Source organism: Petromyzon marinus, chromosome 50 (assembly GCF_048934315.1).
Source record: "Petromyzon marinus isolate PM22_M1 ecotype Great Lakes invasive population chromosome 50, UKy_Petmar_22M1.pri1.0, whole genome shotgun sequence".
Taxonomy (NCBI): Eukaryota; Metazoa; Chordata; class Hyperoartia; order Petromyzontiformes; family Petromyzontidae; genus Petromyzon; species Petromyzon marinus.
Window position 1 is genome coordinate 10,690,798 of NC_133716.1, and position 24,263 is coordinate 10,715,060.

The 24,263-nt window shown below is 48.0% G+C and overlaps 1 protein-coding gene across 13 annotated transcripts in view; it reads right to left on the bottom strand.

Annotated features, from left to right (window-relative positions):
* LOC116953091 (guanine nucleotide exchange factor VAV2-like) overlaps positions 1-24,263 on the bottom strand; it is a 232,420-nt gene that overhangs the window by 28,494 nt on the left and 179,663 nt on the right. For 10 of the 13 annotated variants that reach the window (XM_032972920.2, XM_032972931.2, XM_032972929.2 and 7 more), the window contains 7 exons: positions 19,150-19,245; positions 15,419-15,487; positions 11,839-11,931; positions 9,117-9,199; positions 8,765-8,897; positions 8,538-8,552; positions 13-122 (listed from right to left, as the gene is read on the bottom strand). In XM_032972920.2, the coding sequence (XP_032828811.1) occupies positions 13-122; positions 8,538-8,552; positions 8,765-8,897; positions 9,117-9,199; positions 11,839-11,931; positions 15,419-15,487; positions 19,150-19,245 (599 nt within the window). The remainder of the gene's footprint in view (positions 1-12; positions 123-8,537; positions 8,553-8,764; positions 8,898-9,116; positions 9,200-11,838; positions 11,932-15,418; positions 15,488-19,149; positions 19,246-24,263) is intronic. The other 3 variants (XM_076074863.1, XM_032972932.2, XM_032972921.2) reach the window with 1 other exon arrangement.

Here is a 24,263-nt window from a genome sequence, read left to right on the forward strand (position 1 = left end):
AAGTTCACTCACAGCGCCATCTCAAAGTTTTTGGTCCACTTCCTCTTGAGCTCCTCGGTTTTGCAGAAGAACTGGTATCCTTCGCCGGCCATGAGCGGAGTGAGGTAGAAACTGTGCGACCACTTGCGCACGAAAACACAAAGAACGGCGCAATCAGCACAATCACGCCATGGTGGGGGGCGGCAAAGTTGGGGGGGGGGGGGGGGTTCCTGATAAAAACAACACTTGCGGATTCATTCGTCTGTTGGAGGACATGCAATTGGGCAAGCATGAATTATGTGAAAGAAATTATAAAACTGCTGCTGTTTTTCACTGGCAATCGGTCTGTCCGCTGGTGCATCTTTGCCCACACGTGAGATCGAATTTCCTGCGGATCACCCAGACCCCACGCATTCACGTGTCCCTCTAAATACCAGTTATACAAAATTATTAATATTATCGGAACATAAAAACTTTTTTTTCATGGCAACTCTTAGGTTTTACTTTTGTAGGAGGGGGGGAGCATTTAGATCTCAGGGTTAGGGAAGTTAAATCAGGGTAGTTTACATAAATTAAATATCATATGTAAAATATGAATTAATGTCTGAAACAAAAGAGATAAAGGTTGTTATTATTTCCGGATTAAGCTGCGTTTGCATCACAGCCACTGTGGACCACCTGGAGGACTGTCCCAGACCACCTGGAGGATCGTCACAGACCACATGGAGGACCGTCCCAGACCACCTGGAGGACCGTCACAGACCACCTGGAGGATCGTCACAAACCACCTGGAGGACCTTCATGGACCACCTGGAGGACCGTCCCAGACCACCTGGAAGACCGTTCCAGACCACCTGCAGGACCGTCCCAGACCACCTGGAGAACCGTCATAGACCACCTGGAGGACCGTCCCAGACCACCTGGAGGACAGTCCCAAACCACCTGGAGGACCGTCCCAGACCACCTGGAGGACCATCACAGACCACCTGGAGGACCTTTACGGACCACCTGGAGGACCGTCCCAGACCACCTGCAGGACCGTCCCAGACCACCTGGAGAACCGTCATAGACCACCTGGAGGACCGTCCCAGACCACCTGGAGGACCGTCTCGGACCACCTGGAGGACCGTCACGGACCACCTGGAGGACCGTCACAGACCACCTGGAGGACTGTCCCAGACCACCTTAGAGGACCGTCCCAGACCACCTGCAGGACCGTCACAGACCACCTGGAGGACCGTCACAGACCACCTGGAGGACCGTCACAGACCACCTGGAGGATCGACTCGAACCACCTGGAGGACCGTCTCAGACCACCTGGAGGACCTTCCCAGACCACCTGGAGGATCGTCACGGACCACCTGGAGGATCGTCCCAGACCACCTTAGAGGACCGTCCCAGACCACCTGCAGGACCGTCACAGACCACCTGGAGGACCGTCACAGACCACCTGGAGGACCGTCACAGACCACCTGGAGGATCGACTCGGACCACCTGGAGGACCGTCCCATACCACCTGCAGGACCATCTCAGACCACCTGGAGGACCGTCCCGGACCACCTGGAGGACCGTCACGGACCACCTGGAGGACCGTCACGGACCACCTGGAGGACCGTCACAGACCACCTGGAGGACCGTCACAGACCACCTGGAGGATCAACTCGGACCGCCTGGAGGATCCAACTCGGACCACCTGGAGGACCATCACGTACCACCTGGAGGACCGACTCGGACCACCTGGAGGACCGTCCTCTGGTCTAACTCCGTTTTGAGACGAGGTTCAAAAGAAAGCTGTCTCTGGTTTGGCCCAATCAGTTTCAAAGAGTATGTTTTTTTTTGCATTCTGACCACAAGTATTGTGGTTAATACAGAAATGATTCCTTGTAAAAAGTTTCAGTTTGGTGTTTTAACATCTTAACACCTGTTTTGTTGCCAGAAAAAAGGGGAAAACCTATTCTCATATTTTGGTACTGGCAAAGGAGGTCCCATAATTGATTGACTTAATTGACGCGACATGAAGAGAGGGGGGGAAAATAAATGATTGAATAACTAAAGACTAAAGATTCACTAAAGATTCACCATCTCTGAAAAGAAATAGCCAAGATTATACGTCTATAACCGCGCCAGTGATGGCCAACTTGCGTAACATAAAACCAAGCATATTGGCAAGGGCACAGTTTATTCAAATATTTATATTTTAAGAACCCGAATGTACTCTACGTCTAATGTGTCTTTTGGTTGTGTTCAACTACAACCCAAATCACTTTAGAATTAATCTACAGTTCCGGGAATAGGAAAGGACATCCACCAACTGACAGATTGTGTCACTAGCGTGCGCGCGCGTTTATATTTTGAACACATTACTACATGAGCTGTTCAGCAAAGGGATAGAAATCCGCATCGTTACGGTAACTCCACATTGCCTTTTTTCTGACAGCTTGTGTGATTGGTTCAGATAGCCCGTGTCAGTGGTCGGATCTAGACACTTCCCATTTTTTTTTATAATTCAGTGATTTCTTTTTCTCTGGTAAACATTACTAAATGCCAGTTTTTAGGGTCTCAAGGGGTGTGGGGCGTGAGGGTGTTCCATCCTTTGGCTGCCATTCTGTCATCATTTTCGTCCATCGGCCTTCATCCCTCCGAGCGATGTCTCCTGCCCACGGCCCGTTGCACGCCTATAAAGTCTCAATGAAGTCTCTCCGTTTGTTGCCCTGATCCGTGTGTTCCTTTTTCCGTCTCACTGTAGTGTGACTGCATGCTTTGTGTTCCCCTACGGTCAACTGCCTTCCTGCAACTACACCCTCTCACTAAAAGACTAAACAAAGATCCCCCGTATAGTCTTAATAGACCGCTGGGGCAAGTGCTTTTAGCGAGCACCTATGAAGGCCGGCATGGCACACGAGGGGGTGGGTGGCGAATACCACGCCTGGCCACCTTTGTCTCCCCAGTGACAATGTTTACACACTGCACCAGGTAATTAATTGAGCCTGAGTCGATCTAGGGGATGCCCAGGACCACTTCAGATAACCATCACCGGTATTGGCTGTTAGCAGGAATCGAACCCGGGACGCCGGGTTCATAGCGCAGCGCACTAACCGCTACACTACCGCTCCCCACACTCCTTTCACTACGCCTCCATTCACATTCACCTTTAAACACAGGCGGTCAAATGGCCGAGTGGCCCAGCGGCAGCGTGTCTGCTGCTCACTGCAGGGTTTTGCAGGTTCACGCCTTAGCGGCCAGCCTGGTTGATATTACACCGACTGCTTCACGGCGGACGTTCAAGCTCCCATCACGATATGTGATTGAAAGGAAAAGTCACGTGTGCTGGCATTGTGGTTTCAAGTGCACAAACACAGTCGTGAATGGCCCACACCGCAGAGCAGCATCGCCCTCCACTGGCAAACGAATGCCCAATTGCATGCCGGAGCTATCGCTGTGGTCCCATTTGTCTGAACTGCAAAGGGCCGTAAAGATGCCCGAGATGAAATGTGCAATTTAGCCGCTTTGAGCTGCCGAGGCATTTAGCACCCTCTGAATGTAAATCCTAGTCCTCAATAAGTATCCTCAGATTTACCAATATCACACCCGCTTTCCACCCCTAGGTGACATAAGAGGACATCCACCATAATTCTCACCCACGCATGCAAACACGATAACATCACCCCAATACTCTGAACCCTTCACTGGATCCAAACGCAGTCCTTGAAAAACTACAGCGACGCACTAATTGTCTTCAAGACCCCCCACGGACTCACACCCACCCCGACTACCTCTTCCCCTCCCATCTCACTCGACTCCTCTTCACTTTGCTCCCTCAGTGCCGGCACATGTGCATGTGTAACATCCAGAACTCTTTGTCAATCCACTGCCGGATGACGGCCTCCCCTCGTCGTGCGGGTCACGGGGGTTAGGGTTGACCGTACTTAATCACACCGATAAGTATGGTCTGGTGAATGCTGGAGCGTAAAAATACAGGAGTGCTAATTTTTTTCTACACTGCCCTGTGCTGCCCGCCACATAGCCCTGAATCCTGTAACACCTTGTTGTGCATGGTGGTTACCCACCCAAGCAGTACCCAGGCTCGAAACCTGCTGAGTTTCTTAGATCTGATGAGATTGGGTGCATTCCAGGTGACTTAGTAAACGGGCAGGGCAGGTATCCATGGAAACCACCGTGATGCCACACTATCAGTTGGATGGTACTTGGGCCCTACTCCAAATTATTTGCATAATATGGTAATTACGGTGCAGGGTAATGAGGAGATAATGAAGCCTTAGATTTATATACGATTTAATGATCTCCTTTAATTACCAATAAATATTTAAACATATGCCAAGTGCAATGGAAGGCGCAGGAGCATGTTCAGACCGATAATTAACTTGCACGCATGCTCACATCCACGCCACGTGTGTGAATGTGCACTTGAAGGTGCTTTTCCCTGCAATTGTTTTGCTCGCACCGCCAGCTGGCGTACGGGAGTCCACTAGAGGGCGCTCCAGAGAGCCCCTCTAGAAGGTATTTGGCCCACTCTCCCACACTGGCCAGACATCTTGGAAGAGATGTCAATGTCCAAACTTTACTCCACCACGTGCGACCTGCCGATCGACTAACAGTGATCACACTCAATCTAGATTTGAAGTTTTCGTGACTGCAGGGAACAATTGGCCCACTTCAGAAACAATTGGCACCACTTCAGCAGTTGTTTCTTGCTGTGGTTGTCCCAGCTCATGACGGACGCTTGTGTTGCGCCCGAAACGTCGTGATTTAATTTATTTTATTTTATACCTACGTGACTTTACCGGAAGAACCAAAGAGTAGTGATCACACCCGTTTATACTGCTGGGTGGACAGAGGCGGAGGGAGAATTTAGGAAACTCGCACCATTGGGTGAATTGCCGCACTGGGAGATCGAACTTGCAGACCTCAGGATTGCAACTGCAGGATGCAAACATTTACAGCACAGCAGCGACCCCTAACGTGTGGATACTCTACGCACAATCATGCCAGTCAACTTTAGAACAAGAGCCAACAGGCCTCCAAACAGGTTGTCACACAACGAGGGGGCACTGTACCACAGCAGGCCAAGCTTACTGGCGAGGTTGAATGCGGGTTCTAGGGTGAAGGAGGACATTCGGACAAAGATTCAAGACGTGCGATGGCAGCTGTGACGCTGCAGTGCAAAGTCAGGGGACACGTGCGAGAAAGGATATTGGTACGAATAGAGTTCCATCCTTTGCCGTGTTTTAATTCCCCCACATGTACATCCCAATTGTCCTGTCAGAGTCACGTCACAAGACGAATAATCCACTTGGAAATCTCGCCGAGCGGTATGCCCCCTGAGACGAAGTGAGGTGTCAGGTGACCTCTCCAGAAAAAAACCCTTAAAAGCGGTGGCATTTTCATATTTTAAACCAGTGGTTCTAAACCTGGGGTGCACAACACCCCCTGGAGATGCGAGATGCCCTTTCTGACCATATTATTTGAGAAGGTAAATCGTGAAAACACAACTTAAGCCGGGGCACGTAAGTACAACTTACTTTGTGTATTCAAACTCTATGTATTTATTAACATTATATATATTTTAAAAAAATGTTACGATTGAGAACCAAAGGGGTGCAACGCCGGTGAAGAACCACTGGTTTCAACTGTGCTGGCGCATGCTTCCATGCTGTCCCGCATTGAGACGGGGGCCTGTCACATGACGAACAAAGCGATGCTATTATTTTTAGAGCTGGAATTTATGCGGGCAAACAAATGTAATGTGACTGGGTTTTTTTTTTCAACGCATGGGCTTTCGTGACCAATATTGCGATCCGTAATTAAATGTTGCGTGTCGTAAACCCTCCTCCACCCAACACAGCCAATTAATAAAGTTGCCACGTGAAACAACCGTGCGTATTTATTACTGCTTCAGCAGCCAGCATCAGGCAACTGCCTGTAACTACCAGGGAAACGTCGTACAAAATCGTTCAAAGGTTCTGGCTTGCTGTCCAAAAACACACATTGGTGGTACAGTTGAAGCAGTAATAAATTGTGTCACGTTTTTTCATCACGTGACAGCTTTATTAAGTGACCATGTCGGGTGCAGGGGGGTTTTACGACACACATTTTACTCGAACAGCGATCCGATCCTAAAATCTATGATGAATCACGCACGGGCCTGTCCACGCCGTCGTTGGTGACCAGGCTGAGGCCCACAACTCACTCTACTAGAGGACCTGGTTTTTTTTTATAACAGGCAGTGAAATCCGACATCAAACCACAGAATTCTCAAGCATTGCCAGAACCCAGAACTCTGATGCCAGAGCCACCCAGGCACCTCTCGTAGCTAGATGATGTGGTGCAATGGTAGGTAGATTTCTCAACTCACAATCAGAAGGCCGTGAGTTCAAATACCGGTTGGAGATCGACTAAGTCCATCATCATCATCATTCCACTGGGGTTGATACAATAGGTACCACATTGTAATAAATCAACAAGTTGCTATGCTAAAGCTAGAAACGCCATTTGGCATAATAATGTGGAATTTCCACATCCGTTTCAGGACTGCTGACACCTTTACTTTGCGTGGCCTACCGCAAGAGGTGGAACAAACAGTTTCAAAGCTGGCTGGTTTTAAAGGGAAGGATCGTCAGAAAAGTCATGGCAGGATTGGTAGATCCACAGGGGAAGGGATTCCAACTCCTTCACATAAAATAGAAGACTCCAAATTTGGAGCACACGGCCTGAGGTTCAAAACATTCCTCAACAGGTTTGGCCGTGCTATGTCAGAGGAGGAGGGGGGTGATGCACGTTTGGACTCCCCCTTCCCCATAGATCTGCCATGCGTAAAAAAATCGGGGAAAATCATTTCTGCTTGGAAATTACTTTCCCCCAATACGGGTCACAGGTTGAATGGATGACAGGAGAAGAAAATGTGCAGTGAGAGTTTCAAACAGAGTGCTTAAAGGACACAACCAAACAACGAACAGCGCTTATGTTTGTGGGTACAATACCTCGGCTGTGTCTCCCAGTGCTGCCCCGTAATGAGCCTGAAGCTTCGCCAAGTGGGAACGCAATGTTTTGAAGTTACACTCAAGAGTGGCATTTATAGCAGCCCAGTGGCATCGCTGTGGTCGCGGTTCGAGCCCGGCGTCATCCTGGTTAATACTGCGGGTGTATGAACCACGAACGTTCACCGTCTCTGCTACACAGGATAAGTTAAAGATCCTGTGAAGCAGGGACCGTCAGTGACAACGTCACATGACAACGTCACTGACGGTCCCAATTTTACAAATTTGAAAAACCGCAGAGTACCATGTCTGTTACTGGCAGACTATACTCGTCCCTGAGACATAGCACCTTCACGATAGCCTTGCGCTATGCGAATGGCACAAATGACAAATGTACTACTATATTATTAGAACAATTATAACGTCTAAATTTTGACTTAAAACTTTCGTGGCTGCAGGAATTCATATTCTTTGGTTCTTTTGCTAAAGTCACGTAGATAGAGGAAAAAAAAGTGAATAAAAAATCCCAATATGTTTCGAGCAGAGCTTAAAATGTTTTATAGAAGATGGTGGATATACAAGGCAGCAGATCTTTAACGTGGATGCAACGGGCCTCTTTTATAAGAAAATGCCATAAAGGACTTTCATGACTACCACTTGCGTTGCGATCGAAACGTCGTGGTAGTTTTAATTCACTCTATTTTTATCATTATTTTTTCTATCTACGTCACTTAACCGAAAGAACCAAAGAGTATAATTATAACGTCTCTTTTATACCGTTGATTGCAAAGTCAATGCCGCGGTGCCACTAGAGCATTAGTACAGAGCTCCGGACTGTCACTTAAAAGTCTTTTTCTTACGAATGAAACTTCAAAACTCCCTTTGGACAGCCGCGTCACAAGGCCGAGGTATGTATCTACATCGTAAGAGCTGTGCGTATATTCTGGCTGATCTCTTCCTTTACAGCAAAGGACCAAAGGCAAGCGCTGACCCTGGGTGACCAGCACTGAGAATCGCACGAAAAAAGCAACGACTTAGCCATCGCAGAGAACAAAATTGGCACACGTGCCGGAGACAGACCAACGCACGAGTGCACCAATTTTAATCGTCCGTGAGTTTACGCAAATGTTCACAGAACCCTTGCTCACAACGGTCAGATATTGGAGCCGTAGTTCATCGAGGGCACGAGGAAGTCAAATTGTCTCTCCCTTCGTGCCTTCGTCTGACATTCTGAGGAAGTCCTCATCGCGAATTCCTCAGCGACGAGCTCAACGGGCGGCCGAGGCAGCCGACTTTGGGGCCGCCGTTTGAACTCGCGTAGGGGGAGCGCGAGAACAAACAGAACAAGCGTCGCGCGCTGCCGCTGCACCGCATTGACGGCGCGGTGTTCTTATGCTCGCTTGCTTTTGCCCGCTGCCCCTATGCCGACGAATCGCCACGTCCAGGCCAAGCGGCGGTGCGATCGACCGACGGGCAAAGAGCTACGACAATTCACGCCGTCACGGCCAGGCCCAGCGCTTGCCCATGCGCACGGGAGTGGGATCACAGCATTGCTTTACTCACCACTTTGCTCTGCCTCTAGGTGGCAAAATACGCAAAACACAAAACAGGCACATGATCAGCTCAGCACAGGGGAGCGCCGGCGGGTGGCGGGAGACTCCACCGCCGCCGCCCGCCGAGGTAACGCTACGAAAAAGGTTCGCGGGGAAAAGTTTTTGTTTTTATCTGAGTGCGGTGTGCGCTGTGGAGAGTAGGGGGGGGCGCGCGTGGCCTCGACAAGCTCGGAGTACCTTTCGCGAATCTTTGTTGCTGGTCGGGTCGTTGGTGATTTTGTAGCTGGCGAGCTCCAGGGAATGTTTGAGCTCGAAGTTATCGCCCTTCCTTTTGCACATCAAGGCAGCCTTGTCGAAGAGGAAGACGTACCTGCGGATTTTACGTGGCGCGCGGAGAAAAAACACAATTCAAGTAACGTGTGTATGTGCGTTGAAGTTCTTTCGCACCGTAATGTAGCCAACCGTGCTAATTCGACGTGCGGAGGAAGGACGACAAAGTAGGCACACGAAAAAAACTTTACACATCATGGCGCATGTGAGGGTCGCGAATTCAAATTGCGGGCGAGGTAAAAGTGGTCTCGACAGTCACCTCTCCTGTTTGGCCCTGCCCACTTGTAACACCTTGAGGTCACCGTCCATCTTGAGCTTCCCGTAATCCAACAGAGTATCCACCTTAAACCGCCAGACCACAAACAAGAGGCCGGAAATCGAACCAATTTCATCGTAATCATCATTATTATAAGCATCATCATCAGTCACTTTCAATTTATTGTAATACTTAAGTGTGGCCTACAAAGATATGCCGCAAATTAATGATGTATGTATGGTGAACTCCTTTCGCACCATACGTAGCCAACCGTGCTAATCGTAGGTGCAGATGTTAGGGTAGAGGTGGCTGCCCCATGTCCACTATTGCCTAGAACGTGCTCAATGTCATCATCTCCTGAAAGCTAAGCAGAGTTTTTGCCTGGAGAGTGCTCGGATGGGTGACCACCAACCATAATACGTGTTATAGATGAGGGTCTGTGGTGCGCAGCAGAGGCCCGGTGTCACAAAATAAATACAGTACAGTTATTGAACTGTACTTTCATGCGCCCATGCCTATGCTCCCCCCGGGCCTTCACCAGTCTCCATTAACGGCACGGCGTGAGGAGGCCCTCCTCCCGCAGTGGACTGACAACGTGGTTGTGTAAATGTGGAGGTGGATGGGGAAGCTCAAGGAGCTCGTCATGGTTGTGGTAAAAATATTGAGAGAGCACTGCTTTGAGATGCTGGGTTGAATCTAGGCAGCCACCTGTGATTAAACCAGATTCACACATTTAGCAAATTGGTGGTCTCATCCTGATCCACAACATCTGAAGAAACATCACATAAGGCCATCCCAGCTATAAAATGTAAACTACCGCTCTCACCTGCATTTAATTAATGAACCTCGCCCTGCACGCGGAAATAAAACGCAGCGTCTGCAAGGAGACAACACTGTCTCTGCAAGCATTAGTATTTTAAGGGTGGCACGGTCGTTGGATGTTAACTACCTGGCCTAGTAGGTCGTGGGTTAGATCCCAACCCTGACGCATGTAAATTTGAAGTTGGAATGTTTTCCCTGTAGTCGTGTGGATTTTTCCCCGCATTTATAAACACGTGTTTAGAGCGTTTAGAGTATTTAGCTGCTTAAAATATCCACATTATAAGCCAGTTTGTTGAGCTATCATTTGTGATAGCCAGGTCGCTTCTGATAAATATCTATATTAGTAAGTGGGCTTTACCTGGCCAAGTAAAAAATAGTTTTGAGTTTAGTTTACGTGTACGTTGGTTATGTCGCAATCAACATCATCATAATAACATTCTTGGTTCTTTAGGTAAAGTCACGTTGAAGGGAAACAATAAAATAATAAAATATATATATAACAATAAAATTATCACGACGTTTCGACTGCAACACAAGCAGTTATCATCAGGTGTGAAAACCAACACCAAGAAAATTTGAAAGAAGTGGCGATTTGTATTTATTTCTTTTTAAACGTTAGCACCACGGATAGCGATTTGACAGTTTGTTTAGATGGACGAGTCCATCTATGTTCGGGAAAGAGGAGGGGGGAGATGAAAAATTAATGTATGCTGTCTGAAAGCCACCGTAAGCGTGAACAATCAATTAAGACCCGAAATGGTTTATCAAATCCTTCCAATGATTGAGAAGCCAGAATCCATCTTCTCGGTTGAAATTGTCTCTGTGTTTGTATATGTGGATAGCCTCATGAACGAATCTCTCATGGTAGCCAGATGGCTTGCAGAGAACCTCTGTCTTGGAGAAGTCAATGTCATGTGAGCCTACTGAATTATAACAGTGATCTGCCACAGCCGAGGTGTTGGTCCTACCGTGTTTAAGGTCTGCTTAGTGTTCACGAATGTGGTCCGAGACATGTCGTTTGGTTTCTCCAATGTAACTACTACCACAGAGGCAACTTAGTTTGTAGACACCAGGGTACTGTATGTTCGGAATCACATCTTTTATAGACGGAACCAGATCACGGATTTTATGTAATGTGTTGAAACGGACCTGGATCTTGTGTTTTTTCAAGATTTTGGAGATCTTTTTTGTGATCTCCGCAATGTAGGGTAAAGTGATGGTTTTGAAAGGCTCCTCAAGAGGGTCCTTCTTCATGGTTTGAGTGATAGCTTTGCGGATTGTATATTCGGAGTAGCCATTAACCTTAAGAGCTTTGGTGTACGTGCTTGAGTTCACTGCCTATGTGTTCCTGGTCGGATATGCATTGGGCTCTATGGTGATGAGAGAATTCTTCTATGATGGATGGTGGTGGGAATCCGGTTTCAGATAAGCATCTGTATAGGTAGCTTTCCTGTAGACAGAGTGGCTCATTGAACCATCAGGTCTCTTTTTTTATTAGGAAATCCAAAAAAGGTAGCTTGCCATCTTTTTAGACTTCCATGGTAAATCTGATGGCTGGGTGTATGGAATTGATGGTGTCGAAGAATTGGTCTAGAGCAGGCCGGCCATGTGGCCAGATGACAAAAGTGTCATCCACGTACCTCTTCCATAAGGTTGGGTGTAGAGTGGCAGTCTGGATGGCGTCAGTCTCAAATTTCTCCATGAAAATGTTGTCTATAACCGGAGATAGGGGGGAGCCCATTGGGGTGCCCTCAGTTTGTTTGTAGAAAGTTATTGTTTTATATTTGTATTATTTTATTGTTTCCCTTCAACGTGACTTTACCGAAAGAACCAAGAATATGAATCACTGCAGTCGCGAAAGCTTTAAATAAAAAATCATCATAATCATCGTCGCGGTAACAACCTTCAAGGAAGAGTCGAAGCTTCGCTGAATCTCCACGATCTGCTTGAGGGTCTCATTGTCCCTCTTCACTTCGTTCAAGTACATGGCCAGGTCCTGCAATGTTGCCAACACAGTCACGGCCGGGGTCAGACAGAGGGCTCGGCTTGTGGTGCGCCGTGCATTGTTGTGGCTCGATTGAACCGGCAGGTGGCAGGATTTGACAGCTAACCATGCATCCCTCTTTTCGACCCCCAATAAATGAGGCAACTTCAAAGTCAGCATTTCAACGTCATTCTAATAACTCATAGGGCATGTCACTTCGAAGGCAGTTATTTAGAGCTTTAGAAAGCGTGGCTTATTCGTGAAAGGCGTCTCGATGATTTGACGCGCACGCGAACGCACCGCCGTCCTAGTGTGGGCGGGAAAGTCAGTTCGTCCGAGTGCGTCCGACACCCCCGCGGCATTTTATGAGCGTTTCTCTACTAGCAAGCAAGGCGGGCACATTATCTTTTGCCGAATTTACACTCCGAATTTGTTGAAATACGATGCACAAGTAAAAACCCAATTCACGATCATCCACACGTACGTCCAAAAACCTTGTAACTGAGATTCAAATGCCAGGCAGATATCCCGATGAAGAGTACACGCTAATTATGCATGCGTCTATTGATATAAATTTCCACGCTCCAAAAAAAACACGTATCAAATCATGCAAGTGAGAATCGAGCGTGAATTATTCATGGGATTTCTACAAATCATAACGACAATATAACCTTTTTGCGAATGGCCTCTGGAATAATGGGCACCATACCCTGTCACACTACTCGAGGATAATTATTATTGGGTGATAATTATTGGGGAATAATTATTATTACTCGGGAACCCAGGGCAAATTCAGGTATCATTAGCGACTGATGTTAGCCATGGACTGGGATTGAACCAAGGTAGCTGGGCTCATAGTGAAACCTTCAAGCCACTTTGCCACTACTCACTCCCCTTTGCCCTACATACGTCGTTCAATGCCCTACTTATCATGACCCTCCATTATGTATAATTGATATGTATGTGCTTAAGTAATGTATCACATAAAAGCGGGCAATATTTCACTTCACGGTGATAGATAAGCTGTTAAGTCTGCCCTCCACAGTCTAGACTTTACAGCTCAGTTTTTACCACGCAATTTCAGAGAGCCAAATCGGGCCATAAATGAAGTTATAAAATCCCTAAAATCCAACGGCAATACCCAACACAATTGCTCGTGACAGCGCAGCAGCACTGAAGTACAGCATTGTTAATAATGGAAAAAACTAAAAAAAATGTTACTTACAACAACTGTCCCTATAGCTAGTTGTGGGGTGTGATAAAAACCTTACGCCCAATGACTTGCCACCTCAAAATACAAAGCTGATTTTCTCTGAGGCATCGCTAATCTCCCGTTCACAGCCCTGAGCCGGTTTTGGAAATTCCGCAATACTATGGCAGGGGCGTGAGCTATTTTATAGAGCCACTGTTGAATTCCTCCACAAGCTGCTCGCTCTGTGAGCCACTCGCCCACGACTGGCGGATTAAATCCACCTCTGAAACACAGCGCGCCCTCGCGATAACCTTGCACGATGAGAGCCAATACCGAATTAACTTGATCATCATCATCATCATCGTTATGACTCGAGGGTAATCGGGCTGCAGGGTGATGTGGGTAACGGGATCTGCACCAGAATCAGATGCCAATGTCCGCGCAAATATACTGCTCCCTTACGTCTGTAAACAAAAAAAGTGCGTGAAGAAATGTGGATAATTTTAAAAGGTCAGATATGTGGACACCTATTAAGAAAAACGATAGTGACATCAACCTGCGCAAAGAAACAAAGCACAGACTGATTTACACGCGAGGAAATGCTTCCCTCTGCTTGGCACGTGCAGTGAACAAATGTAGGCAAGATCAAGTAATACTAGAACACTGCCTAACTGCACGCCTATGCAGGTCACCATACGTTGATGGCGATTAACTGTGAGTAGCCAAGAAGAGGTATTGCGATTTTTGCACTCAAACATGGCAGAATGTACACACATTCTGCCGTGTACATTATGTACGTACATAATGCTCGTGCATAACGTGAGTACATAATGTACGTACATCATGTGCATACATTATTTATGTTGATTAACTGTGAATAACCAAACCAATAATAGATATCCATTGTAATTTAATGAATAATTAATCCCCCCTCCCTCCTCTGGCCTTCACACCTGGTTGGCTCACAAGAGACGACGTCACATGTATCCCTCTATTGAATACCGAAACAGGAGGATTTCTCCACAACTCTGGCTGTCGCCTGATGAGGCTGGTTGTAATTGCTGGAGAATTGTTGTCCTTGAATTGTAAATGCTGTGGGTTTACTCTTCAACACACCGGTGTGCTGAACGAGCAACGAATTGGACATGTTTTTTTACGTGACAAAACTTACTAATTGGCTGTGTCGGGTGTTGGCGGGTTTAACGACACATTCATATTTACGCGATCTCACCCAAAAAAGAAACTGATATGAACAATATTGGTCGCAAAAGCCGACTACTAAGTGTTGAACTTAGATGAAGCAAGCACCACTTCATGTGTGAAAATGTCGGACTGTGAACATCTGTGGAAAATGACAGTTACACCATCGTGCACAAATACTGCACTGGGTGTGAGCGGTAAACTGGTCAGGTCGGTTATGTGACGAGATGCAATATGCGAAGTTACAATGTATATCTAATGACAGTCAACGAATCCGTAATGTGGTGTATGTGTGGAGGGGGCTGATTGCGCTGATTTCTAGTGAAAGATTTTAAAGTTTGTTTTTGTTTGCTTGAACTGCAAAGTTTACCAACAGTTGTAAACCAACAAGAGGCTTAACTCGAGGCCATATCACCACATTCGTGGCATGCCAAATGCTCTTTATAGTGAATATTAAATGCTACGTACAAATGATATGTCTTTAAAGGGCCAATGTAATTTGCATAACATATTTAAATGTACTCATGCATCTTACATCTACAGCAAATAAATTGCAGACAACATTAAAATTGTACATTATTAAATAGCATAGGTGAATTAAATATAATCATACAGTACACACGGAAAACCAGTATCGAAACAAATAAATTATCGGCCACACATCTCTAAAAGGACCCTCTTAAATGCATTCTGAGATTCAGTCGGGTAAAATAATAAAAATGCTTTATCCACAATTGTATCCCGATTGTCCTCTTGGCTTCACGCCGTGAGATGAAGAGCCAAATGTAAACTCACGCAGAGCAATGCTGCCCCTTGCATTAGACAACGGACGGTGGAAGTTGACATAAAATAACTACTTCTGAGACCCCTTAAATTGACCTCCGTTCCACACAGTAGGCGGTGGCACTTTCCTATCCGCTCTGCCACTCACAGTAACGTTTGTCACACGACAGTCAAACTGACAATTCAGAGCTGAAACAAATTTAATGCAACAGGTACTGCAGTTATTGTTGACCGAGACAATCAACTCGCTGCGCTTGAGATCCTGATTTCAAACCCAGGATCTAAGCAGTAACAGTCCAACTGTGCGTGTCTCCGTTTGTGTACCTCCATAGCGTCCAAGGCTCTTTTCACTTGTGTTTTCTCTGTCTGGTCCGTCGTGTGTTTATGCAGCTCCTGACATCCAAGCACACGTGATAACACACACACACATTCATATTTATTCATACTCCATTTCAGTGAACATCTCGCCATTGCCTGGAACGTTCGATCCCAACCCTGACGCCTGTATATATATATTTGGATGTTCTCACCGCAATATAGCTCTTTGTCAGAAGTGACCCTGCCATCACAAATGATAGCTCAACGAAGCGGCTCATCCCGTTGAAATGTATTGCAGCCAAATACTCTAAACGCGTGACGTTGATTCGAAATGTGGAGGGAAAAACCCGAAGACCCGGAGAATAATCCACGCGATCACGGGGAGAACATGCAAACTCCAAATATAAGGCGTTAGGTTCGGGTATGAACCCACAACCTCCTGCATACCAGGCGAGGTAGTTAGAATCTTGCCACCGTGGGCTTCCATAGCCACTTGTAATCCAAGTGGGGTTCTCCAGGTTGGGCTGTGTGTTCAGCATTTCTTCTCGAAAGCTTTCACCACGCAATACTGCGAGCATCTTCACCTAATCAACGCCTGAAGATGCCCGCAGTAGGGCGTGCCTAAAGCTTGAGGTAATTATGATTAGTAAACATTATTAACCGCACGCATATTTTACAAATCGTACGTAACGTTCGATAAAGAACTCGTGAGGCGCGGAGCCGGAGCTCAAAATCCTTCATAGGCCAGCCTCAACAGGTGAAGGCCTCAACAGGTGAGGGCCTCAACAGGTGAGAGCCTGGACAAGTGAGAGCCTCAACAGGTGAAGGCCTCAACAGGTGAGGGCCTCAACAGGTGACAGCCTGGACAAGTGAGAGCCTCAACAGGTGAGGGCTTCGATAGGTGAGGGCCTCGACAGGTGAGAGCCTCGACAGGTGAGAGCCTCGACAGGTGAGGGCCTGGATAGGTGAAGGCCTGGACAGGTGAGGGCCTGGACAGGTGAGGGCCTGGACAGGTGAGGGCCTCGACAGATGAGAGCCTCGACAGGTGAAGGGCCTCGACAGATAAGGGCCCTGACAGGTGAGGGCCTCGACAGGTGAGGGTCTCGACAGGTGAGGGCCTCGACAGATGAGAGCCTCGACAGGTGAAGGGCCTCGACAGGTGAGGGCCTCGACAGGTGAGAGCCTGGACAGGTGAGGGCCTCGACAGATGAGGGCCTGGACAGGTGAGTGCCTCAACAGGTGAGAGCCTCAACAGGTGAGGGCCTGGACAAGTGGAAGAGTGAGAACCTGTACGGGTGAGAACCTGGAAGGGTGAGAACCTGGAAGGGTGAGAACCTGGAAGGGTGAGAACCTGGAAGGGTGAGAACCTGGACGGGTGAGAAGCTGGACTGGTGAGTGCCTGGATGGGTGAGAGTCTGAGCCTTAGGTAGCTGCTTGAAGGTGGATGCTGGTGCTTGGATGCTGCTTCTAAGAATGTGCAGTGAAAAATAGAGAGTTTCAGACGACTGCAGGTGCATACAGAGCGAAAAGTCGCTCAGCCAGGACAGTCCTCCTGGTTCCTGCTCAACACACAACCTGACTGGAAAAAAACACACACTTGGAGTGTCTCTACAGAGCTGGCAGGAAGTAAAAAAAAAAAACTTAAATGGAAGGCTACATTAACCTCGTGCCGTACGTGCGATGACATACGTGGTGTGAGTGTGTGACTGCTTTTTAATGCTCACAATCCCCATCCGGATACGACACCAATTCCTTTACCTTTTTCTTGTCCACGTCACAGCCAAGATAAACACAGCCATCAGACATTTTGCCGCCCCGCTTTCCCTCTTCATTTCCTGCCTTTTATCGTGGATTTTTTTCTCTCTCTCGCATTATGTTGCAGTACACAAATAAGATTTACGTTGTTTTTACAAAGCATATGATCATGGTGTCTGGGCCACACTGGCTCGACTTTGCTTTCTGTTATCTTTTATCGAGATTCAGTGGATTCTGCAAGAGACTTTCATATCCTGGGCTATATTAGGCTTAAGAATGCAATGCCGTATTACGCATCTCATACATTTTAAGAAGTTACCATTAACTTCACTTTTGAACGTGTTTTTAAAAAGGTTCCTAGAATGCTTTGTCAGCCTGCGAGTAGTTTTGCTACATTACGAACAGCAGACAAAGATCCCTTTCCCCCAACAGACTGTTGGGGCAGGTGCTGTTAGCGAGCAGCACCTATGAAGGCTGGAACGATACGCGGTCGGTGGGTGGACCAGCACCACGCCTGACCGCCTTTGTCTCCCTCGTGGCGATGTTTACACACCGCACCAACTGCTCATTTGAGGCTAACTCGACCAAGGGGAGGCCCAGGACCGATTCAGATAATCGTCACTGGTGTTGGCCATGAGCGGGAATCGAACCCGGGTGGCCAGGTTCGTAGCGCCGCGCGCTAACCGCTACGCCACCGCAGCAAACGGCAGTGCCACACAATCCAGTGTTGTATTGTACTATGCTACTTGCCCTCGAAAACCATAAAATATTAACCGCCGTATTGGGGAAGCTCAAACCCAGCAAAGCAGGCGGACTGATACGGGGCCGTAAGGGCACACATGAGCAGATGGATGTGACCCGTCGTTGAGACCATTGTCCATCATATCTCCATGGACAATGGTCAAACAATCTCTCAGGTCATGCACGGGATTTTAATTTGCAGGTGTGCCCTGTTAAACAGGTTTCACGAGGATCGACCCATCGCATTATTTTGCATTTTGCTCCGTTTGTTCGTTATTACGATGCCCCTGAGCAAAACCACGCGGTCAACTTTATATCCCAGCTTGCCAATGACACGTACAGCCCACGAGCAATGGGAGTTGGTCGTCATCACCCAGACACCCGGTACGTGTGATAGTTTTAAATGCAATTTCCTAATCCTTCAATTGAGGAACACCATTGAGAGAGGTGGATGTGCCTCGGCCCTATAAAGACATCTTGCTGTGGCACTGCGATTGCCGAGAGCTTAGATTGTGTACAATGGGGGGTAATCCTGACAGACGGTGTTCAATATTGACGTGACGGTTGCCAACCAAAAAATCAGGACACACCGTGGGAATAAAAAACGTGTCACAGGATTTCGGTAGAGTGCCGAAAGCTTCGTGTGAATGCATCGTCTTGAGAGAGTGTATCATTTCACAGCTGTAAAAAGCTAAACTTTTAGTGATATGGATTGAATTTTGTTTTAAGTCACCGTATTTGTTTCAGTATTCTCTCTGGATAATCCCGAGAGACGGAACATCTATTATTAAACTATTACACTTTTTATGTTAACAGGTAAGAACCCACTGGGCTATCTATCTCTTTATCAGAAGCGACCTGGCCACAAATGATAGCTCAACGAAGCACTTATTATCACGTGGACATTTATAGCAGCCAAACACTGTAAATGCGCGTTTCTAAAAGTGGAGGGAAAAATCGGAGGGCTCGGAAAAAAAATCCAAGCGACCATCGAGAGAACAAGAAAACTCCAAATAAAGTCGTCAGTATTGGGATCGAACCCATGACCTCCTGTATACCAAGCGAAAGAGTTAACATCTCCCAATCGTGAGTGTCCAGGATATACGCAGATGATCCCCCAGGACCTCCGCCTCAAAGAGAGCGTGATCCTGGAGCAACCCGGGCAGGTGTAAACCCTAACTTAAGCAAGAACACGCACGCACGCACACAACCTCGGTGGGGTCTCGTGGGCAACGCCTGACCTTGAGCAAGAGGTGATACTTCAGCACCCTCTGCATCGGCACGACGAGAAGGTCACGCAGGGAGAACTTGCCTCCATTCTCCTTCGTCGTGCACTCCTGCCGGGGCAGAAACAAACAAAACACAAAAAACGGCCGCGTCGATTACCCTGGCGCGATGTCAACGGCGTGGAGAAGGAGAACCGCACGGCACGGCGATGGATCACGTTCTACCCTCAACGCTCGCCGATCAAGCGGCTCCATGCGTCTCTCCTTTCGTCAGGTCGGCACGCGGGCCTCGCCCACGCTTATGGACGGCATCGCGTTTTTATTTCTTCTATTTGTTTAACTCTCGCCGTCATCTCCAGGCGCCGGCAAAGATGCGTTCGCTTCGGCAGAAGCGAATTTCGCTTCGTGCCTTCACGCTATATCTCCGATTAGCAAGGTTGGCTACGTACGGTACGAAAGAAGTTCAACATACATGTGCATAATTGCCATCGGCAATCGCTGCCAGGATCTATATACTGCTGGATGAGGTCCTGGGCACGCCATTTCGATCGTGGAGGTTGTATGACCATACTTCACCAGGCCGGTAAGTGTGGGTGTGTGTTGGTGAAGCGTAAGTACAACTTATATCGCACCGTACATAGCCAACCGTGCTCATCGGAGGTGGGAAGTTGGGAGTGGGGAGGGCAGGAAATTTTCAGACGTCACTTTTTAGTGATGTTGGCCTTAGTCAGGAATCGAACTCGGGTAGCCAGGTTCAACGTGTGGTTCAATAGCCACTGCTCCATCCCCAATATACACACACACACCTCTGTTTTTACAGAGTTGTTCATCAGAGGCCTTACACCTATAACCCAAAGGGGCAGCAACAGAGACGTTTATTTTGTGGATGACGGTGAGTGAGAGAGGTGCAACATCTCTTGGACCGAGTCAGGTGATAAGAGGTCAGAGACAGAATGGTTTCTAACATTGAGCTGCACAGGTAAGGAAACTAAGTGAATGATTGCATCCTGCAATGAGACATCCGCACGCAGTACAGATCATAAGCTGAGCACAGAATCAAGGCAAAATAGCTCCTGAGCGCGATGCCACAACAGTTTCAATATCAGAGAGGCAAGTAGGTGACAGACGGACGAGGATACTTTCAACGATAGCAGTTCTTGCCAAAGTGACACGGGACAGCGAGCAGATTTGCATGGCGTTTTCACTTTTAGAGTTCTGCATTTGGCATCAAACACGAACCATGAGTAATGCATCTATTAGCGCATAATTGGACCCGTCCCAGCACCTGACTCATTGGCTCTTAGCTCGAGCCTTTGATCACAAGACTGCAGGGAAGAGCAATTTCCCCCTCAAGTATCTGCTTCCGTCTGATCTAGCTGTGAACTAGTTAAGCGAAGACACATTTTTTCGTTTTGTTCTGCAAAACGGTTTTGTTTTATCCCTGGTCAACATCTCAGAAATGATCGCACGCAGCACCGGGAGTCCTTTAAATCATTTTTTGGTTATTTTTACCATTTTCACAAAGGCAAGGAACGGCGTTCATTTTTTTATTCCGTTCGCCCAGGGGGTACTGAACCCAAGAACCTTGGAGGGGGCCGGCTCTGGGTGATGACACGGTACATTAGGCCCAGGAGCCAGCATGGCCATCGCTGGCCGATCCATCACAGGGCGGCACGTGACAGAGTGCCACGAACAGAGCGGCTGCTCCGCAGCGAGGGGAAGGGCGCCGCTACCCGGCTGGGGAGGAGACGAGCGCTGGGCAGAGGGCACTGCAGCGCTGCCAACACTACCGCCACCGCCCTCACGAAGCAGCTGCTGCCTCTACCACCTCGTTAGCATCTCACCATGTTCTTGGTTCTTTCGGTAAAGTCACGTAGATAGAAAACAAAAATATAAATAATAAAATATAAATTTAAATAAACATTTTAAATAAAAAAAACTGTACTTGATTTTTTTGGGGGTTTTCTATCTACGTGACTTTATCAAAAGAACCAAGAATATGAATTCCTGGAGTCACGAAAGTTTTAAGTCAAAATTCATCTCACCATGGTGGCGAGATGTTAATTGTGGAGAGACATTTCTCGTCACGCCACTGCGAAAGTGTGAGGGCCTCTATGAGAGAGAGGGCCTCTATGAGAGAGAGAGAGAGAGCCCTACTCGGGACCCCCCCTAGAGGTTATTTTGTCCACTCTGCCACACTGGCCAGACGTACTGTTGGAGTTCGCGGAGTCTCTCTGCAACGTGGGTCACGTGGATTTTTCTCCGGGGTCCTCCGGCTTTTCCCCTCCACATTTAGAATCAACGTCACGCGTTAAGAGTATTTGGCTGCTGCACGTTCCCACGTGATAAGCCACTTCGTTGAGCTCTAATTTGTGGCCAGGTCGCTTCTGAAAGAGAGATATTTAGCTCAGTGGGCCTTAAGTGGTCAAAAAAAGTATATATTTTTTTTACTTTCGTTCTGCATAACAGGTCATCCGTAACAATTTGCCACGTGCGTTTATCGACGGAAGTATTTAATTGGCGATTGATAATAACAGCAGTCCCCGTGCGAGGCCGGCAGAGGGCAGCAGAATGTCTGCGGGCCGTGATGAGACAATGGGAGCGCGGAGACTTCTCCAATACAGAGTAATACTACTTCATCCTAACATTTTATTCATAATGGTTCATCCTTAGGTGAGTAAGGGTGAATGCCCCTTCTCCCCCTCGCCCCCCCCCCCCCCACGTTGCAGACAGATGGGCGGAGCTAATACATAAAGGCTTTCAACCTTAGTTGGAAAGTGTTAATAATAATGCCCCTTAACGATGGAATTCTCACTGAGTACTGAGATTGCTTTAGGAGGGCTTCAGCTTTGCGATGTTTGGCCAATTCCATTAACGAGCGTCGGGCATGAGTGAGGAAACTAGAGAGCAAGGGAAACCCCCCCTACGCGTGCACGCAAGCATGTATGTTGAACTTATTTCGCACCTTCTTTAGCCAACCGTGCTCATCGGCGATCCGGCGGAAGGACAACAAACTAAATATGAAAAGCAGTTCCAAAGTAAATTACTTCTGAATTTAGAATTAAAAGTGCAATGCTACAGCGGCTTCCTAATGTCGGAAGGAAGAGCGTTCCAGACGGCCGCAGAAGCGCATCTGAAAGCGCGATGCTCGGGCAGGTAAACATTCAAAGCTACACACAGACACATTCAAGATCCATTGATAAACTGCCACGTCCTGACCTGTCGCAGCCCACGCTGACACATTGCCAGGCAGTCTCAAATTTCAAGATCTGACAAGATGTGGTGCATTCAAGGCGCAATGAGTCATAGCAACGAGTGTATGTTTAAGAATCGCGGGGGGGAGGGGGGGGTCTTCACTGTCTGTCTGTACAGCCAGCCCGTGCAGTGTGCGCAGGTGAAGACTTTGACGTGTGTGCAGTCTCATGGACGAGTCAATAATTACCTGACGGCCACGTATACAAAACGGAATATGACGGCCGCTGTGGGTTTTAGCCAAAGTCAAAGCGATGTTCCGCCCAAATAAGTACAGCGGGGGGTGAGGGGGGGGGTCAGGAGGAGGGGTTCTCATATCTTGTTTGTAGCCCCCAAGCTGCTGGTGGGCACTGACGTCTCCTTGGCATCTGCGCGTCAATCCGTGTGGATAGCCACAGCGGCACTTCCCACGTAAGCGCGACATTTTTTATCAGCCCCCGGGATGAGATGATTGTGTTTAGTAATCCCATTCACCCCCTCCCACCCCCCCAGCCAGTACTTGAACTCACAACCTCCGCATTGTGAGTCACTTTGCTCCAAGCACTGTGCCAACCAGGCCAGCTGACTTTCCTCTCGATTTTACCGTGACGAGCAGCAGGCCGGTGAAGACAATCTACGTTGTAGGACGGTACTTCTACGTTCCCACGCCATATCTGAAGTCTACTCCACACCCGTGGCTTCCTGTGCTGGCGAACATCGCTGCAGCCAACATCCGCCGTGATGCCGCGATGATCCGGGAGCACAACAAGGTCGTGGAAAACTTCGCCACTGCCGCTCCACCAAGACATAAATGAACCTCCACGCCCTCGGCTTAAATCCAGGAGGCCTTTCTGGATAGGCGCCTCCGCTCCTGGCAGCTGAAAATAAAGACACCGGCACTCGACGGTCTGAAGGGTGGGGCGGCTACGAACGTGGGAAACAAAAACATCATTGAGGACCCGACCGTGGAAGTGCCGGGATCATCCCTCTCTCACGGCGGCTGTGGACCACGCTGAGCCGGGCTCGGACGCAGCACGGGAGATGTGCGGCGTACACGTTGTTCCATAAATGGAAAATCAAAGAATCACCAATCTGCGACTGTGGTAAAGCCCAAACCGTCAAACGCATCACCGACGAGCGAGCCGTCCACGCACACCCTGGCGGTACCGCTGCAATCCGTACAGCGTCTACTGCCGCCTTGAATTGGTTGAAGCGCCTTAAAATTCAACTGTGACATCTACACAAACTGTTGCTTACGTGCCATACGAAAGAAGAAGATTGTCATATCTACGTGCCCTGCCTCGACCAACCCGCACGATCTCCCACGACTTGTACAGCATAGAGAGGCCCACATCCAGCAGTGGACTGACAACACTATGACTACTAAAAAGTGACGCGTGTGTTTCGTGTGCCAGCTTCCACAGAAACACACCGTGAGTCAAAAGGTCGATGCACCTTTGTACTGCACTGATGCTGCTTGAACATTCTTAGTGCTCTGAAGAAGGCCCTTTGTGTCCTAAACATCGGCCCTCCGTGTATGAGAGTGCTTCAAGGCGAACGCGCACTTTTAGTTTCGGAAAAATTGTGAAGTGCAGCGAGTTAAATGGACCACATTGTTCTGGGTATTCCCCTGTCACCAACATGCATTTGTACAATCTTAGTGCCGAATTCGTGAGGGACATGCACACAACCATCTCGTTGACATCTGCTTTGACGTCCCAGTCACTTTTTCTACTGACTCAAGTTCATTTTTAAACCTTTTTCATGCACTCACACTTTTTTGCGTGAGAGGCACACATGCCCATACTGTGCAGCCACCCGTATGTCAATTTAAGATGTTTTGACATCCTCAGCGAGTGAATTCGCATGCGGTGGGGTAAAGTGTGGGTAGGGGAAAA